We start from the raw sequence: 21,144 nt of genomic DNA on the forward strand, positions 1-21,144 counted from the left end.
GTTCTGCTTTCTCCAGGCAGAAATGGGTCTGGCACTGAACGAGGTCAAGACGAAATATCTCCTGTCATCAAACAAACAGTCGTCGCGCTCGCGACTTGGCACTCACGTCACTGTTGACAGTCATAACTTTGAAGTCGTAGATAATTTCGTCTATCCTGGAACCAGCGTAAACACCACCAACACTGTCAGCCTAGAAATCCAACTCAGAATAACTCTTGCCAACAGGTGCTACTTCGGACTGAGTAGGCAATTGAGAAGCAAAGTCCTCTCTCGACAAACAAAAACCAAACTCTATAAGTCACTCATAATTTTCGTCCTGCTATATGGTGCAGAGTCTTGGACGATGTCAACAACGGATGAGTCGACGTTGCGAGTTTTCGAGAGAAAAGTTCTGCGATAAATTTATGGTCCTTTGCGTGTTAGCCACGGCGAATACCGCATTCGATGGAACGATGAGCTGTACGAGATATACGGCGACATCGACATAGTTCAGCGAATTAAAAGACAGCGGCTACGCTGGCTAGGTCATGTTGTCCGGATGGACGAAAAAGCTCTGAAAGTATCCGACGCAGTACCCGCCGGGGTAAGCAGAGGAAGAGGAAGACCTCCACTCCGTTGGAAGGACCAAGTGGAGAAGGACCTGACTTCGTTTGAAATATCCAATTGGCGCCACGTAGCGAAAAGAAGAAACGACTGGCACGCTGTTGTTAACTCGGCTATAATCGCGTAGGCGGTGTCTACGCCAATTAAGAAGAAGAAGAAGAAGTGTAGAAGTTCACGCAAGTGAGGAAAGGTCTCTGATCGCCATTCACTTGGGAGTGGCCAGAAGCGATTCTTTTACATATGGCTCAAGCAGCTCACGACTTCCAGTTTTAGACCAAGTATCCTCTGGGTAGCCTAAGAACATCCGTTCGAAGGCGAGCTAAAGTGAGAAGGCGAAATATCCCTAACACAGGGTTGTGCGCTGGGTTTTGGACACGCCACGTAAAAAACGCCCCCAATGAAAAGAAAAAAAGATTACCCTACTAACCCCTTAATTCCTTCTAATGTTAAAATGTGTCCCAAAACTTGAGTTTCTTTCTAAAGAAATTCACATTTGTTCACTTGTATTTTTAACTTAGCTAGCCTGGCTAGGTCACGTCGTCCGAATGGATGAAAACACTCCAGCTCTGAAAGTATTCTACGCAGTACCCGCGGGGGAAGCAAAAGAAGAGGAAGACCTCCACTCCGGTGGAAGGACCTGGTGGAGAAGGGCCTGGCTGCGCTTGGAATCTCCAATTGGCGCCACCTTGCGAAAAGAAGAAACGACTTATACGCTGTTGTTAACTCGGCTAAAGAAGAAGAAGCCCTAGAGCTTCGAAGCCCCGCTCCTTATTTGCGAAGAACTCGGACAGCAACTTTTCTCAAGCCTCTTTTGAGTTCAACTTTACACCAACAAGGGCGTTCGCCATGGACAGGAACAAGTGGTAATAACTTGCCGCTATGTCCGGGCTATATGGTGGATGCGATAAAACTTCCCACCCGAGCTCCCGTAGCTTCTGACAAGTCATCAACGAAGTGTGTGGTCTGGCGTTGTCCTGATGGAACACTACACCCTTCCTGTTGGCCAATTTGGTCGATCGCCTGCTTCGAGCGGTCCAGTTGTTCGCAATAGATGGTAGAATGAAGCGTCTGACCATATGGCAGCAGCTCATATTGGATCCCTTGCAATCCCACCAAACATACAGCAAAACCTTCTTGGCCGTTAATCCCGGCTTGGCCACTGTTTGGGATGATTCACCGGCCTTCAACCACGACCGTTTTCGCTTGATATTGTCGTCTGTGATGCATTTTTCGTCCCAAATCACCATCCGCTTAAAAAATAGGACGTTCGTTCCGTTTCCGCAGCATATCGCAGGAGTTGATCGCGTCAAATCACCCATCTTCTGGGCGATGTCACGAGATGCCACATGCCGGTTTAACTCGATGTTTTCCATGATTTGATCGGTATTCGTCGTCACAGGTTTTCCGCCGGCTGGCGATCCATGGTGTCGTTTTCACCCGCTCTGAATCGTCGAAACCATTCCTCCGCAGTTCGAAGTGATAGAGTACCATCCCGCAAAACACCATTAAATCTCACGGAACGTTTTTCTAGCGGATTTGCCTTTAACGAAGGAAAACTGTAAAATAGCGCGAATTTCGGCTTAGTGAACACCATGTTTACACGTCTATAACTGTTGAGCGCAATATCCAAACTAATCATTCATAGCGTCGTTTTGCAGGTTATGTCAAGACCTTTCAAAGGTGTATAGTATTGCCAGATACGAGCTCTGTATTGCTTTATACATAGCCGTGAAATTCAAAAAACGGCGGAAGGTATGTATTTGACAACCTAATATATCATACATATATTTTTATTAATATGCTCGCTAATGACTGTATTCATCAATCTTTGAAAAGTTGATGGTGAATTTTTTAATCCAAATGGCATTCGAATAAATTCATTAAGCCCAAATTGTCTTGAGAAAGCGGTTTTTCTTCTGTCTTCCTCTAACTGAGATTTGGTGAAAGCCTTTGGCCAAATCCAGGGTGGCGAAATACCGTGATCTACCTAATTTGTCTAAGATTGAATTTAAGTTTGGAATTGGAAATTTTTCATCTACAGTAAATTCATTTAATTATCTGTAGTTGATAACAAGTCTATATTTCTTTTTCCCGGAATTGTCTAACTTTTTCTGTATAATCCATAAGGGACTATTGTAGGGTGAATTGCTTTCTTTAATTATTTTCTGTTGTAGCATTTCTTTAATTTGACTTTTTATCTCTTCTTCATGAATTTGAGGATATCTATAAATTGTAGAGTATAAAGGCCTATCATTTGTTGTTATGATTTCATGCTGTATCTTGTTGGTACATGATAGTTTCTCTCCTTCTTTAAAGAAAAGGTCTTCGAAGACATTGATCAGCCTCAAAGTTGCTTGAAATTCTTCCTTATTCAAATAAGAGAAATTGAATTTATCTTTTAGATAATTGTGATAATTTTAACCTAGTTTTCCGCACAATTAATTTTTGCTTGTAAAGGTTTTAGGAAATTTTGGCCTAATATACCTGAAAATTTTGTGTTTTGAAAAGTCCAAGAGTTTTCATTGAAGGCTGCCAAGGCATCCAAATTCTTTTGGAAATGGTGTGGTTACTACACTTTTATTTGATTTATTCCGTTTAAAGTTTTGTATTTTATAGGATACTAGTATAAACCCGCGGCTCCGCTCGCTCTTTGTTGTCAAGGATATCATTTATCGTACTAACAATATAATGGAATAATTAAATTGGCAATATACATTTTTTATTGACATCGTAAATCACTTAAGGAATAGTACATATATAAATATGTATGATGTAACAACATCCTCACGGTCCCTGCATCTGCATCGTATATCGTTACACATATATATGCTTTTTGTTATGGTGAATAACAGCGCAGGAGTAGAGCAGAAGAGAGCGCATCTCACGTCCTATATCTAATCATATGGTAATGTTTTGTCCAACATTCATCGAATGTAAGTGCATAATCGACGGCTAAAACCCAGATACTACACTTAAGAAAACACCGCCTTGATCGTTCCTCTTAAATTTTACATTGTTCTGTGCAATGCTTCAGGAATATTTGTCAGCTATTATGCACTCATCTCAAACTATGATTCAACCTTTTTTATTCAGTTACAACTATCGCTATGATTCATATGTATATACGTCATATATGTATGCATGTGTATATAAACAAAAACCACTGCATCCTTCCAGTAGCTGTGTGATTTTATTTTGGATTTTTTTAAGAAAAAATGTTCAAATGATTCTTACATGAATATTCAACACATGCTTATGTTTTGAAATATATACATATATTTTTTATTTATGAATTGTTGTGACTTTTAACATAAAACGATAGAAAGTAGCCCATGCCCGTCCCGAGGTTCAAAACCACAAGAGTAAGCAGTATTCCAGACCATTCTTTCCCTTTTTAAATATATGAGTATATTGTCGAAACAAAACTTAAAATCAATAAAACAACCTTAACCAAAAGTAAACATATTAAATAAAATCGGCATCTCAGAGCCGAATCACACACGAATACAACTCGTAGGTGAGATAAAACGAAGAGCACCAACCTGCTCCTACTCGTGTAAAATTTAAAAAAATGAAAACTCATATCAACTTTTGAATATACTAGGGCAAATATACAATAATACAGGGTTTGTCCGGAAAGTAATAGGACTGAGTCCATTTAAAATAATTTATTGAACGACTCGTTACAATTCTTAAAAAACTTTCAAAATATCTGTAGCTGTTCACAGAAAAGGCGGTGTGCGCCGGGGAGTTGTCGTGGTGCAACTTCCAATCGACTGCGATGTCTTGTCTGACCCGGTTGACCCTTCGTTTGAGTCTCTTGAAGACTTCCACGTAAAACTTGGCGTTGACGGTTTGTCAAGAAGAAGCAAATTCATGGTGGACAATGCCTTTGATGTCAAAAATGCACATTCATCAGCGATCTTCTCCCGGCCCTCCAAAATGGCCTGGTGACACCGAAACACACCACTTCGTGCTAAAGCAACATCTGGGTAAGCCTGCTTGATCATATCAAATGGCTCTGAAGTACAGTCGCTACGGAAGAAAATCAGTCCTATTACTTTTCGGACCAACCTACAGGGTTGCATCAAAAAAATGTCAGGTTTTCTTGTGACATCATCAAAACATATATTATCTTAAAAAGTACAAACATCAGTTACATTTAGAAAAATTATTACTAAATACCGAAAAAATACTTATAATTTTTGTGATGATGAAACCTCTCGCCTTGTTCAGCATTAAATGCATCCAAAATTGACGGAAAGAAATCCAGAGTTCAGTATATGTATTTTTAAAAACATATTACACCTCAATTAAAAGTTGATTTATCAGGCCTTTGTAATTTTCGGATTTATTGTTTCTTAGAAAATTTTTGACGATGTTCACAACCATGCGAGTTTTTCCTGGTCATTTAGTTTTTCTTCAAAGCACTTGTTCTTTACCATTTGCTATATTTGTGGACCTACAAATATTCCCTCTTTGTTTTGCTTCGCTAAGTTTTTAGAATTTCTCTTTCAGATAGACCACAGGCAGTTCGTTATTATGTAGAGTGGGCCTGTTGGCCGAAGACGAGTATGGATATTAGTTAGTGTGTTTGGACTTTGTCGTAATGGTTTTTGTTTGAGTTCTGAGGGACACGTCAATGTCGACTTGGCCGTAGCGCGCAGGATCTAAATACTTCGGAGCGAAAGGTACTTTGCGAATAGTGTGTGACGAATTCTGCAGTCGAATTGTGTGTAATGAAGTGTATGCGACGAATGTTGACGTGCGAATTGTGTCTCCCATCCCAATGTCCATCCTTTTTGTTGAGTGGGTACAGGTGTGGTGAGTTGTGTTAGTGTTGTGTGGTGATGTAAGTGTATGGTGCTATCGGATGTGGTGTATTGTGAATTCTTTCCTAGGGTGCACCAGTTTTTGTCGGGTAGAGTAGGAGAGGCTTAATTCATTTAAACATGTTCATATGTACAAAAATATATAATAAAATACTACTGTAATCAAATTGAAAGGTGAATTTTGCCAACGAATTGTCCAGTCATCATAGCACATAGCTTTTACTATATCCTCAATTGATTCAAAACGGTGTCCTCGGAGTGGTCATGTGAGTTTGCTGAAGCCAGAAGTATGTAACTTCTTAATCAGGCGAATGCGGTGGTTGCATCACGATATTAATTAAAATGTGGCGAAATGATCACGAATAACCAATGCAATATGAGATGGTGCATTATCCCACTTCTTTGTTCAATAAATTCAGACATAGTAAAAATCGAAAAATTCACTTTTAGAGCCTCACAAAACGACGCGTATCTCAAATACTAATGAATATTTTGACGTGAAATGGATGTCACTAACCGTACTACCAACTTACAGAAAAAAAAAGCCGTCATAACAACATTGGTTGCAACACTGAACACGCGAAGAATACATGCTGATCATCACTTTAATGGAATTTTTTAAAATGCTACACAGATGGTTGAAAAATTAGATGTTGAAGTGGAAAAACCCTGAACATGTGGTCGTCAGAGTCATCGAAACAATCACCCATCTCAAAGCTGTGAAGGCTTTTACAGAGTTTCTGCATGCAAGATTTAAAAACGCGGTTTTCCGATGAAGTTCTTTAAAGTTTCAATTTCAGTCAGCTGTTACCAAAATTTAACCTAAATTTGGAAAAGAAGGATTTAACTGTACTCATTGAATGCCTATTTAGACGTTTTGGGGAAAATCTTGCGCGGAAACAAAGAAGTGCAAAAAACGAAGCTCAAAGCAGAAGTAGCGCTATTTCAACAACCATGGAAGATGAAAATTGCTACGAGAACACAAGTGCTTTTTGCCTTAGAAAGCCGGAGCACATTGCCAGCCATAAATGCTACCGTTGAACGATCCTTTTCTTCTTTGCGCCGAATCAAGACTTGGCTCAGAACAACGTTGCTCCAGAAAAGATTGAACGGCTTAGCACTCCTCAACATAAACTACGAAATTGCTGGTGAACCAGAATAAATAATAGAAAGATTTAGTAAAATGAGCAGACTCCGTATTGAATTTATGCTGTAAATTAAATGTTGAAATATGCATAAAAATAAAATTATAGTATAAAGTTAAACATTTCTTAAACCAGTTACAAAATCATAAAGTTAACATGAGAGGAGTTTTCATCCGATTCCATCAATTTCCACACTATCGGTAGGACTTCTTGTAATATTTATTCTGGGCGAATTTGGTTGTTGTATCTTTAGTAGGTTAGGATATACATATGCACATTAAACATATTAGAGGGCGGGGCCACTCCAGACGTGTAACAGATGTGTGTGTTTATTTTATGTCATTTATTATGTCGACACTTTCTAATATGTTCAAGGATAAATTGCCGAGAACAAATTAATTATTTAAAATGAGTGGATTGTATGTATTCTCATAATTGTTGAGATTACATATTTTAACAAAAATTATCACAAAGTTTGTATGGCAAAAACAGTTCTTACCAATATGTAATGGTTTATGTAAATGTATTTAAATTTTTTTTTTTAGATTTCCAAAAATTAGAGCGAGAAGCTAGAATTTGTAGAAAACTACATCATCCTAATATCGGTAAGTTCTATTGTCCCGAACATTTATAACATTTATTCAACTTTATTAAAACTCCAAAAATTCAATATATATTATTTTAAAAATACACAATATTGCATATGTTATATTTTGTTACATTGAGGGAAACTTTACTCTGCATTTTTTCTTTCACTAATCCATAATGATTCTTTTTACAGTCAGACTGCACGATAGCATACAAGAAGAAAACTATCATTATTTGGTGTTTGATCTGTAAGTATTTTTTTATCTATATACATATTGCATGGAGAATGTGACTATATATTGCATATTATATTTACATGAATGTCTGTATATAGCGGACTATCGTGAACGTTCAAAGTTCAATGCATTTTTTCAATTTACAATTGCAGTGTTACTGGTGGTGAGCTGTTTGAAGATATTGTTGCGCGTGAATTTTATTCAGAGGCTGATGCATCGCATTGCATTCAACAAATTTTGGAATCGGTTAATCATTGCCATCAGAATGGTGTGGTGCATCGTGATCTGAAACCAGAAAATTTACTATTAGCTAGTAAAGCTAAGGGTGCAGCTGTTAAACTCGCCGACTTCGGCTTAGCCATAGAAGTTCAGGGCGACCATCAGGCATGGTTCGGTTTTGCCGGTACTCCTGGCTACTTATCGCCGGAGGTGCTGAAAAAGGAGCCATATGGCAAATCGGTAGATATATGGGCATGTGGTAAGCAAGAAATTATTCTACATACTTTTTACGATCCTATGGGCATATATTGCGTGAAAAAATCTTAGAAAGGGATATAGAGATAGTTATCATGTTATTCTTACTTTGTGATCACAGCAACAAAAAAATATAACTCCGCCCTTGGCACATATTTCATATAATATATAATTTGTCACTCCTACAAAACTTCTAATCTTCTTGTAATTGATAAAGAGTTCCATTAAAATTACATAGGCTTTCAAGTGAAATTTTTAAAAATAATTAATATCAAAAGCGTGAAAAAGGTATATTTTTAATTATTGATTACTGAGTGGAATATTGGAACATATAATAATATAGATATGAATCTATAATGTTCGTTTTATTTTTCATACTTATGTTATGTAAACCTAATTTTGCGGTTACAGCTTTATTAAAATAAAATTTACTGAAACTTTATTTTTGAACTCGTAGGAGTTATTTTATATATTTTATTAGTCGGTTATCCACCTTTTTGGGATGAGGATCAACATCGTCTTTACTCTCAAATAAAGGCTGGTGCATATGATGTAAGCATAATTTTTCCTCCTTACTTACCTCCTAAACATATGCACCTATTATCCTATAGTATCCATCGCCCGAATGGGATACCGTAACACCTGAAGCAAAAAACTTGATAAATCAAATGCTAACAGTTAATCCAAATAAGAGAATTACTGCAGCTGAAGCGCTGAAGCATCCATGGATTTGCGTAAGTAATCCCTAATTTTTTGCAGATTAAAATATTGCCTTTTTATTTACTCTATATATAATGGCTTCATTTCTTGTATAAAATTTATTTTATTACTTACAGCAAAGAGAGCGTGTGGCTTCGGTGGTTCATCGCCAAGAAACTGTGGATTGTCTCAAAAAATTCAATGCTCGGCGTAAACTTAAGGGTGCTATTCTTACTACAATGTTAGCAACCAGAAATTTTTCAAGTAAGTTGAGGACTAAGAATTGCGTACATATATGTATGTACATTAGGGTGATTCAAAAAAAAAAATTTTTTTTCAATTGGTACTCGCAAAAATAGGTTCCTAGACACCTCTAAGAAAGCCTCTCCAAATATGAGTTTTTAATTGTAACGGGAAGGTCCTCCGCCTAACGGTTTTCTATTTTTTCCTATTATCAGATAGAAAAATTTATATCTCGCTTCCAACTACTTGAAAAAATATCTTGTTAATTAGGTTTTGTAGGAAATTGAATGCTCTATAAAAAAGGTCTATTATGATTTTTTCGTAAACCCAACCGTTTAAAAGATATTAACGGTTGAAGTTTGATTATTTTTGAGAAACTTTTTTATTTCTTATGAATTTTATAACTCAATGAAAAAAATCATTATGAATAGGGTTTTTGGAGAGGCTTTCTTAGAGGTGTCTAGGAACCTATTTTTCAGAGTACCAAACGAAAAAAAAATATTTTTTTTTTGCTCCACCTTAATATGCATTGATGTTTGATGATGAATATCTCGTAAACGCTTAACTTAATCGAAAAATTATAAGAGACCATTTTTATAGAGCAGTAAATTTCCTACAAAACTATGTGTTTCATCATTCATAATAATTTTTTTTCATTGAGTTATAAAATTAATAAGAAATAAAGAATTTTTCAAAAATAGTCAAATTTCAACCGTTAATATCTTTTAAACGGTTGGGTTTACGAAAAAATCATAAGAGACCATATTTTAGAGCATTCAATTTCCTACAAAACCTAATTAACAAGATATTTTTTCAAGTAGTTGGAAGCGAGATATAAATTTTTCTATCTGATAATAGGAAAAAATAGAAAACCGTTAGGCGGAGGACCTTCCCGTTACAATTAAAAACTCATATTTGGAGAGGCTTTCTTAGAGGTGTGTAGGAACCTATTTTTGCGAGTACCAATTGAAAAAAAATAATTTTTTTTGAATCACCCTAATGTACATACATATATTACGTGCTGATATGTAAGATGTACGTAAAGTAAATAGTATTTAGTATACAAAATTTTAAATGCGACATACAAGGCGAGTTCCAAAGTAAACAGGACTTTAAAAAATAAAACAACAAATGGTTTTTCGGCAAAATCAATTTATTTTATTCAAAATAGTCTCCTTCTGCTTCATAATCTCCCGCTTTTTGCACGGTCCAAAATCATGTCGAACGAGTGTTATAGCTCGTTGGCCGGTATGGCCGCCAGTATGCCAGTGCAAGCCATTTGAATGGCCTCTACGTCTGCACAACGCTTTCCTTTCATGGGCAAATGCATTTTTCCGAAAAGGAAGAAGTCGCACGGTGCCATATCAGGTGAATACGGGGAGTGGCTAATGGTTAAAATATGTTTTTTCGATGTTTTGGAGATGTTCAATTCCATTCCATGAATTTCTTGATGATTTCGGCTGCTTTTTGTTGTATTCACGCACAGTTTGATTGGCTCACATGTTGATCGTCATTTATGTTCTCACGACCACTTTGAAAACGTTGAAACCACTCGTGCATTCTGCTACGGGATAGGCAATCATCGCCATAAACTTTTTTCATCAATTGAAACGTTTCGGTAAAAGTTACAAATTTTAAAACAAAATTTAATATTGGCTCTTTGTTCGAAGGTCCTTTTCGCACCGATAACACAAACTTACTGACACTGAAAATGCAATAACTTCGCTCCCAATAGATGAAATGTCATGCAATTTTCACTGGACAATCGATAAAGATAGCAGATTCTAACGCACCAGTCGACGTATAGATGGCGCTACCAGAGGGCGCAAGATTCAAAAAGTCGTGTTTACTTTGGACAACACCTTGTATGCGTAATATGCTTAAAAAAATAAAAATAAAAATTTCAGGTAGGAGTATGATTACCAAGAAAGGTGAGGGATCTCAAGTTAAGGAATCAACAGATTCCTCAAGTACAACACTAGAGGATGACGACGTTAAGGGTAAATATATAATTATTATTGGTCTCATATGCCTTATATGTTGATAACGGTTTGAAGTATCTCTTTACCGCAAAAATTTGAGGTATAATTTTTAATTTTTTTTTAAGTTGAATCTTTCTGAATAAGGCCGTAGGGATTAATTTGTCCACATCAATTGCAGGGAAGATCTGATAACCAAAAGTACAGCATACGACATAAATGAAAGTACCAGAAATTTGTTAAGCTTTATATTAAGTAGATAATATCCTAAAGCTATTTTCTGAATTATTTAGTCACGACAAACAATATGTAATATTCATAACTACTTTGCTGTTTGTAATATGTAATGGTATTAAAATATAGTTGACACTAATTTAGAACACCTATTGAGGAATATGTAATTTATATGTTAAGTATAAAAGTATCTCATTAACTGGCCAAAAATTTAAATAAATTTTCTTGTTTTGTTTCAAAAGTATGGTATATTAATAAAAATATTTTTTTTTTGTTATTGATTCTTAATGTTCATTATTTCAATTTAATTCTTTTAAGAATATTTATACTTTTCTAAACATTTCGTTACTGGTTACTTTCATTCCTAATATGCTTTGTTTCTCGTTAAATAATCCGAAATGTACTACAAATAGTTGTACTATTGAATATTGATTTGCTTTGTTTTGCCTATTTTGAGCAAATTATAAAAAACGAATTCTATACATTTATAAAGTGAATAAGAGCGAAAGCATAAACCGAAAGAGGGAGTTAATATTTGGTATATTCAGTTCAGTAGCTTCAAGTTATTACTGTTATACAACCTCTACGTACAAATGCGTATAATACTTATTAATTGAATGTATTTTAATAGATTGCTTGGTTAGTTATGCATATTTATTTAAATTTTCTCAAATTGTTGTCGAATTTCAAAAGTCGGAAATTTGGATGAAATCATCAATTTTCTTAAAAGGATTCGTTAATAATAAATAATTTTTAGAATAAATCAGTTATAAAGTTATTTAATTAAATATTTTATAATTTTTTTCAACGAATCGATAAGTTTACATCACTCATTCAAAAACTTAATTTCATTATTATAATATTATTTTAGACTTGAAATGTGTATTTTCTGCGTGGCTTTATATTATTACATGCATGTATGTTAGTATGAATGAAAATCTGGCATAAATCAAGTATAAAGAAAATAGAGGTTAGATAGAGCTCTAACGTAGCGTGTAGGAAAGGCAAGTTAAACACAGCTTTAACTTTTTAATCTGCATTACTTCTATTTTTACATATGTTTTTGTTATAACTTATTCTATTAGTTTATTTTTCCATAATCCATCTAAATAAGGTTACTTTTAATATCCTAATTGTTTTACTTTAAAAAATGTAATAGCACGACGTATTGTTTGTTTGGTTTATGTATATCAAATGGTTTCAACCATGATAATCTTTATTCAATTGCCAATTAATTTTTGAACGCCTCTAATTATTAATGTGTTTGAAATATATATATATATATATATATATATATATATATATATAATTGAACATTGCTGCTCATTGTAAATATTACACAAAGTATAATTAGACTGCTTTTTACCTCCGAACTTGTATGCACATCTCGAATTCGGTCTTCTCCGTGCTTTATTGGAAATATAGGTTTCTAAAAATTAAACGCTATTTCATTACGTCCTCGTAGAATGTCCGAGCCAAAGTACGGAAAGACGTGAAATATAAATTTATCAAACCAAAAAATGCTGCGAAAGCATATATCAAATCTTTCCAGAAGTTTGTGACGGGTACGCGCAAAAAAAGTTGTACGAAATCAATAATATTTTGTTAATGGAGAATAGAAAATACGACTATTCAAACACGTGTTAGTGTAGAAAGGCAAGCTGAGCAACAGGAAGAAACGCAAGAACCATCGCTGGCCAGAATAATTTTATTTTGCAGATGCGATGCTCTCAATTGGAAAGAGGAGAACTGAAATGCGTTGTTCCAGTGGTAGTTGATAATTCTATGCGAGCGAAGCCGCCGGAATTGATAGATGTTTCTAAATAAGAAATAAGTTAGTCACATCAAGAATTCCCAAGCCTTAATTGTTCTAAGGACAATTCCCCTTACCGTTTTTAATATTAGAAATAGCTATATTTTAAGCTCTTTGCTTTTATGTTACAGTGTAAAAAATATATTCAAAGTAGTATATCTTCACACTTTCGGCTTACGTACCAATGGTAATTTTTCATAAAATTTTCCTCTAATTCCCTAAATTTTCTTAGTTTGTGTGTTTATCAGTATATAAAGTACTACTACAATGTTTGTTATATCCATCATCGTGTAATAATAAACTTTTAAGTGAGACGAGTAAAAATAGTATTTGAAACTTGTTTAAATAAATATTTAAACGTAATAATCGCATTTCTGTGAAGTGATGTTAAAATTAAAAACATTTTTAATGTTTTCTTTAAATCTACGTTTTCTTTTCTTTAATTTTTTTTTTTATAAATTTCAATATATAGATAAGAATGACTTTACCAGGTAGAATACAAACTTCATCCTGATGTAGTAAATAATTTACTTCTTGTACAAATATTTTTTTAACAAGTTATTGTATATCAGTAAACCCAAACGATTTTTTACGCAAATTGTTGTGTACCGGTAAATAGTTTTCTCTAATTTCATCAAACATATTTTATATATTTTTTGAAGTCATTTGTATTTCTATTATTATTGCTTTTTGGTATGACAAATGTTTCCAAACAAAACCACTAAAACTACTTTAATTTGTGTTGAATAATAAAATTTTTGCGTGCTGCAACAGGTTAATTTTTGGCTTAATTCATTCTGCTTCCTTTGAAATAGGTTTCATTTCGAATATCTTGCACTTCCATAGAGTTATTCCTGTGGCGTTACTTTAATATGCTCTGTCGGGTGAAATTCAAGTATTATCATAGAAAGTTCCATTGCTCAGTTTTACCCATTCTTACATGTTAGCGTTTGGTTGTCATAATTTTCCTTGAATTTTCATGAATTGTTGTAAACATATGGAACATAAACATGTTTTATATAATTCAATGGAATTATACATGTGTACCAATCGATATGCACTGGTAAAGTTAACAAAGTTCCATTACTTTGCATAATTTGTTTTCTTATGTCGTTCGTTGAATTCTATTGTATATAATTTTTTTAGCTCAACTGAATAAGTTAGCCATTAAATGCAAAAAGGATTTCGAAGAGCAATAGTCTGCCTGTCATGAAAGTGGTTTTGGTTATCGCAAAATCGCTCTAAAAATTTTTGGTATGACAAAATATTGCTAGCATTTATTAAGAAATAGAAGAAGAATACGGCGAAAATATGAAAGGCGGTATAAAACATGCGACCACGTGTTTTAGACAGGATGCACATTGTTCGAACTGCTTCCAATTCTGATCTCTTAGCTCCCAAAACTAAACAAAATTGTTGTTTTAAGGCAAGCCTGTCAACGTGCGATGACTTGTGATATTTTCGGCTGAACACCTAAAGCGCTTGAAACTTAAAAAAACATTAAATAATGTACGCAATGCTTCACGACTGCAATTGCACGCAAGCACATGAGCTGGACAAAGTGGTCTATCTACCACGAAAAGAAGAACACTTCCTGAGCCGTCGCCAATCGTGTGAAGGTGTAATGGTGTAGGTACTAGCGACCTTGACTCTGTGACTTCTTAACGCGAAAGCGGAACCTATAAATCTCTAATTTAGAAAGCGTTTCCACACTATACAATTATTTTTAACACTATTCAATGGTTCCATTAGCACGATAATGCTCCCATACATATTGCTAGGGTGATAAAATTATGGATAAAGGACCAAAACGTTAAGTTGCTCGAGTGACCTCCATATTCGCCTGACCTTAATATAGTGAAAACTGCGCAAGGTTTATGAAAGAAGCAGACAATTTTACTACAAAGAAACATTAGTAGAGGCAATTAAATTGGTCTGGACAAAAATATAATTGTAAATATTAGAAAATTTGTATAGCGCACTACCCAACCATGTATTTGAAGTTATATGAAACAAAGGAAGATTCACTCAATATTAAACTTAATTAAAATTACTTTAAAAAATAAAATAATTAAAATGAAAATAAACTTAAAGTTTTATTTTATTTAATGTTTTGTGCTGTGTTTTCCAATAGGGATGATATGTTATCTAAGTGTCGTTTCGGCCATTTTTAATATGCCATGATCTATATTTTTTTCATTTGGTCTGGTGCAATCATAGGTCAGTACTTCTTTTGAAATGAAGCTGGTGACATCGTTACTTTTAATGGGGAGCGGTATAAATCAATGATAACCAATTTTTATGGCCGGAATTGGATGAAGTTGATCTTGACAACATCTGGTGACGAAAATATACCCCACGTGCAGCAACCGAATTATTGCTAGAAAAGTTTGGAGATCAGCTTATTTCAAGAAATTGTGACATTAAACGGCCTCAAAGAAGTTTTGATTTAATACCATTATACTACTTACGGGGTTATTTGAAGTCATTGGTCTTAAGCAAAAAAAACAGACTATTTAAGTTTAAGAAGTCAATATTGAACATACTATTCGTGACGTACGACTTGATTTAGTGAAAAAGCACGCGAAAATTGTGTTCATGGAATTCGTTTCTGAAAAGAAGTCGTAGAGACTATTTGAACGATGTTATACTCAGAACTAAATTGTATCGATTATACTTCACACTAAATAAAACAATTTTAATTTCCTAAACAGTTAGTTAGTTTTTTTGAAAAGAAATAATATTACTCTTATTGGAAAACTCTGTACGTTAAACCTATTCAGATACCGAAAACAATCATTAATTTTGTTGCTCTTACGGAAATAATCATGTGGCATAAACAAAAAATTTTATGAAAACCACACTTTTGCACCCTATCAATTAAAAAAAATAATTCAAATCGGAATATTATTAGTACAACAATGATCATGAACCTATTCAGTTGAGCGGCAGTGTATGTAATTGCCAATTGTAAAATTGTTGAGATATTGCAAAAATGGCTTGTGGGATTGTATGGTTTCGACATCCTAGAATTGGTTATATGTTGGTCATCAAACTCATGAAGTTATCGATTTCCGTGGACTATCGGTCACGTGATAAAGATTTATTTTTGATTATATTCATTTTATTCTGAAAATACATGTGATTTGACATGTTACCCTTTGGTGTCTTGATTCTTATAAACTATAATTCGTTTTCTCTTTATATATGGAAGTTAAATATTCATTTACACGTTATTTGTTTCCGGATATTTTTACATTTGTAACATTCTGCACTGCTTATTTGATATGCCCTGAAACGTGGGAAGCTCTTTGAAGGAGAAGTCCCAATTTTTTACGAACAAATAGGTTAAAGTATTTTTGAATGGAAAATATTAACCAATTTGAGGTTTGGGGAAAACGCTTTGAAAATTTTAAAATTGAATACGGAAACTACTTGTAATTTCATCAATTTTAAGAAAAAAATCAAAAGCGTTTAAAGATATCAGAATTTCAACTGGTTTTCTTTAACTCAAACTTTTAGGAAATGTCAATTAACAACTTGAAAATAATGTTATTTTGTAGCGTTATCTAATCTCGACTTAGGGGGTAGGGTTCAAGATGGTTGCCATCGGAATCATCTAACGGTACGTCCGACGACGTGCTTGTTCGTCGGATATGGGTGCTGGTTTGACCCCAACTATGGTTTCGGCGAAATTATCTCAGCAGAAACTGATATCTGAACTTTTATTCCAAAGCAAATAGAGTTCTGTATTACAATAGAGTTCAAGAATTCTGTGCTGTTGTTTAATGTACTACGATGGATTGCGTTGAACACACCCAGAGCTTAAAGCTCTTTTGCCACACTCACATGTTCTCTATCATTTAGTTATTTATCAAAAATATTTCAAGTCAAAATCAAATATTTCAAGGGAAAATCAAAGAACAAAAATGGAAAAAAGTCGTTAATTGAATAATTATTAAAAATTGGCATTATTTTTGATTTATATAGTGATGTCAAAAATGTTGGGACAAAAACTAATGTGCTGCGTACTAAAAAAAAGCCTTCGTGATCACAGAAATCCATTCGTGCTTCCTAACAGCAACTAAGCCAAAGTTTTGTTGACAATTGATGTATTTTAAATGATGTTTATTACTGAATCATTAGTTATTCTCGTTTAAATGAAGAATCATTTTGTTTTTTTTTGCCAAAATGTTGTTGAAGGAATATTACCACAAACTATCCATTTCCTTACTGCCTTTACTTATCAGGAGTGAATTTTAAATGATTTTAATTTTGGATTGAAGCAACATTCGATGTCTATGGTTGTTACAAAACCTGCTTTTAAATATTGGGAACACCGTATTTATACGCTGCGGACACCGCAAAACACCAATGACGGAAGAGGAGGAAAATGCTTCAAAAATTTAATTTTACTTTAAAAGTATATTCCTAGGAGTATATTGTTTTAACTCTTTATGTTCGAAACTTTTCCAACGGTCAATTAATTTATCTAAAGTTTCCAAATTGATGTTTGTTTCGTCCAGTTTCGAGATTTTACTCCACAAGCTCAAAAATGTTTCATCTTTCTGTGGATTTATACATCATAACTGATTAAAACAGTTTGAAATTGCAAAAAATTTTATTTTTTTTTATCATTTTTCCATTTTATTTCTCAATGCTTGTTATACCAAGCCACAAGGCGATTCCCTATCGTGCGACTTTTTCAACCTGCTTTTGGAGAAAATAGTTCGAGCCGCAGAACTAAATAGAGAAGGTACCATCTTCTATAAGAGTGTACAGCTGCTGGCGTATGCCGATGATGTTGATATCATCGGCCTTAACACCCGCGTCGTTAGTTCTGCTTTCTCCAGACTGGACAAGGAAGCAAAAGAAATGGGTCTGGCAGTGAACGAGGGCAAGACGAAATATCTCCTGTCATCAAACAAACAGTCGTCGCGCTCGCGACTTGGCACTCACGTCACTGTTGACAGTCATAACTTTGAAGTTGTAGATAATTTCGTCTATCCTGGAACCAGCGTAAACACCACCAACAATGTCAGCCTAGAAATCCAACGCAAAATAACTCTTGCCAACAGGTGTTACTTCGGACTGAGTAGGCAATTGAGAAGCAAAGTCCTCTCTCGACAAACAAAAACCAAACTCTATAAGTCACTCATAATTCCCGTCCTGCTATATGGTGCAGAGTCTTGGACGATGTCAACAACGGATGAGTCGACGTTGCGAGCTTTCGAGAGAAAAGTTTTGCGAAAGATTTATGGTCCTTTGAGCGTTAGCCACGGCGAATACCGCATTCGATGGAACGATGAGCTGTACGAGATATACGACGACATCGACATAGTTCAGCGAATTAAAAGACAGCGGCTACGCTGGCTAGGTCATGTTGTCCGGATGGACGAAAAAGCTCTGAAAGTATCCGACGCAGTACCCGCCGGGGTAAGCAGAGGAAGAGGAAGACCTCCACTCCGTTGGAAGGACCAAGTGGAGACGGACCTGGCTTCGCTTGAAATATCCAATTGGCGCCACGTAGCGAAAAGAAGAAACGACAGGCGCGCTGTTGTTAACTCGGCTATAATCGCGTAAGCGGTGTCTACGCCAATTAAGAAGAAGAAGCTTGTTAGCAGTTGAAAATTTTGATACTCTAGTCAACCCCACTGAGTTGAAAACCGCAATACCAAAAAAAAGGTGAAGTTTGACGACACTTCAAACGAAATTTCTCTTGATGGGTAGAGTTAAATGCAATAATGCTGAATTTTGGAATTCAGACACAGACACAGTTGAGTTGAAAACCGTAATATTGGCCCATATGTGTGTCACTATGCTGGTACATGTTATCCAGAACTTTTATTGCAGTCCAATATGCACTATAGCACGAAAATTATATGACTGACCGTATAGCTTTAATATTATTGTTTTATTATATTTATGTATGTTTTTATTTAATAGGATATAGTAGAAGGATATTAGGTGAACTTTTAGAACAATCTGTTTGTCTTTAAAGCTATTCGCAAATAATAAATTTCTTTTTTTACACGATTCATTCCTTAAAATCGAATTTCGCTATCACTTTTCTGTGAGAGTATTAATAAGAAATATTTATATTTCGCATATTTATATGTTTGAAAATTTTTAAATTCGCAGTTTCTTGCAGTTTCAAGGGCATTAATCAGCATAAAACCAGCAGTGCAAACTGCGCAGTATTGCCAGTTTTTACTGCATTTCCGAAAAAGCCCAGTCTGTACTCCTTCGTCCTTTTCGTTAATACGGTCGCTATGGAGTTTTTGAGGGATAGTGTCAGGCCTTTTGCAGAAACAAAAGAGAAAAAAAATTGGTTAGGTAGCTGTTTACTTTCAAACACATGCCATCAATTCCATTGCCTAACGTCAATATTGTACAATCATCTGCACATGACGGTATGGAAATTCCCTCTGATGGTTGGAGGAGTCTTGAAATATAGTAGATAAACAGTAACGGAGAGAAGACAGTACCCTGCGAGACCCCCTGTTTAATTCTTCTTAACTTAGAAACAGGTAAGCCAACCAACCACTCAGTTAGTTCTTGATAATATTTTGTAGTAATGAATACACGCCTGACCTTCAAAGCGAAAATTTCATAGCGAGTGGTTAAAAGTATTCGGTTGTTTTGAAGAATAGCTAAATTTAATGGACTTGTACGTTTTTTTTTTTCAAAATATTTTTCAAAATATGGATTGAAATAAAACCCATTGTTTTGATGATAAGAAAATTTGTTAGTTTTGCAATAGATTTGGTGGGCGAAGATATTAAAAGAGCGAGCACTGCCTATTCACTGTCTACACAACACAATACGCTTCTACCGCAGTGTCTTTAGATGCAATTATAGGTCCACTATTAGCGTAAATGACTACTTGACAAACATCACTGACAACAGAAAGACCAGCAGTGCATATTGTATAAAGGGTAGGGCCTAGAATACTTCCCTGTTGAACACGACCAAAAATACTATATAGTTTTGAAGTTCCTCTTTCTATTTGACGATAAAATGAAATACTTTGGAAAATGTCACTTACAAGCTAATAGAACTATATAATAATATCAGGTTTGTATGAGTGGTTCAGAAAAGTGGTCCAATATGCAAATTGCATTGTAAACTAGTGCTGAAAAAAACACTTTTGAGAAATCATTTTCGTACCTTCTATGTAAATTTTGTCATAGCAGGGTATTTTTTTTTGGTATTTTAGTATTTCGATCCAGATCCAGACTTTTGAACTCAGCATTTGCAATTTTTTATTTCATACATTTGATGCTCTATTGCTTTTTATTTTATCATCTGGTTCGCCAATTTTTTCGGAGTTTATCTCGCGTTAATTCCCTTTCTTTTGGGATTTGCTAACTTTGTTCCCATGGAAGGGATTAAGTTTACTATCATTAGCGTCTGTATGATTTGTAATGGTAAGATCATATGCTTGAATTTTAAAATGTGCCCTTTTGGTAAAATGTTTTTCTGATACCGTGAAGATGTTAAAATAGATTTGGGGAGAAGTTTTATTTCTTCTGTGTGGTTGGAAAGCCCATTTGTATTCCCTACATCAATTCGAAGGCCTATTTTGATATTTTTAATATGAACAGAGATATCATCCTGAAAAATTATTTGGAAATTCTTACTGTTTATCTAATACAACTTAAATTTTTCGAAAAGGTCCTTGTCATAGGATAAGTAACTACCCAGGATCCACCATTATATTTTCGATACCAAAGTTCAGTACTTATTTCAAATCGTATATTGCTAATATTCTTTACACAATGATCTAACATACTTGAGACAGTAGGTGTAGAAAATCGAGATTTTTATCTACAACTCTAAAATAATGCTTTTGTTTTAACTGGTAAATGTCAAACCAAATTTTTCCTTTCTAAGTAAGTGTGGTTGTATACCGGGTTTGTCCGGAAAGTAATAAGACTGAGTCGGTTTAAAAAAATATATTGGACCAATCGTTCTTCTTCTTTACTAGCATAGAAACCGCTTACGCGGTTATAGCTGAATTAACAACAGCGCACCAGTCGTTTCTTCTTTTCGCAAGGTGGCCCAAATTGGAGATTCCAAGCGAAGCTGGGTTCTTCTCCACCTGATTTTTCCTACGGAGTGGAGGTCTTCCTTTTTCTCTGCTTCCCCCGGCGGGTACAGCGTCGAATACTTCCAGAGCTGGAGTGTTTTCGTCCATTCGGACGACATGACGTAGCCAGCGTAGCCGCTGTCTTTTAATTCGGTGAACTATGTCAATATCGTCGTATACCTCATACAGCTCATCGTTCCATCGAA

General features: G+C 34.9%; 1 protein-coding gene across 11 annotated transcripts in view; it reads left to right on the forward strand.

Moving 5' to 3' along the window:
- Positions 1-21,144, forward strand: part of LOC120781958 (calcium/calmodulin-dependent protein kinase type II alpha chain) — a 171,611-nt gene that overhangs the window by 59,234 nt on the left and 91,233 nt on the right. For all 11 annotated transcript variants that reach the window (XR_005706197.1, XM_040114127.1, XM_040114128.1 and 8 more), the window contains exons 4-10: positions 7,126-7,185; positions 7,362-7,416; positions 7,557-7,882; positions 8,336-8,430; positions 8,490-8,612; positions 8,715-8,841; positions 10,728-10,820. Coding sequence is in view for 10 of the 11 variants with exons in the window: in XM_040114127.1 (XP_039970061.1) it covers positions 7,126-7,185; positions 7,362-7,416; positions 7,557-7,882; positions 8,336-8,430; positions 8,490-8,612; positions 8,715-8,841; positions 10,728-10,820 (879 nt within the window). In the remaining variant the exon portion in view is untranslated. The remainder of the gene's footprint in view (positions 1-7,125; positions 7,186-7,361; positions 7,417-7,556; positions 7,883-8,335; positions 8,431-8,489; positions 8,613-8,714; positions 8,842-10,727; positions 10,821-21,144) is intronic.

This window comes from Bactrocera tryoni, unplaced genomic scaffold, assembly GCF_016617805.1.
Source record: "Bactrocera tryoni isolate S06 unplaced genomic scaffold, CSIRO_BtryS06_freeze2 scaffold_79, whole genome shotgun sequence".
Taxonomy (NCBI): Eukaryota; Metazoa; Arthropoda; class Insecta; order Diptera; family Tephritidae; genus Bactrocera; species Bactrocera tryoni.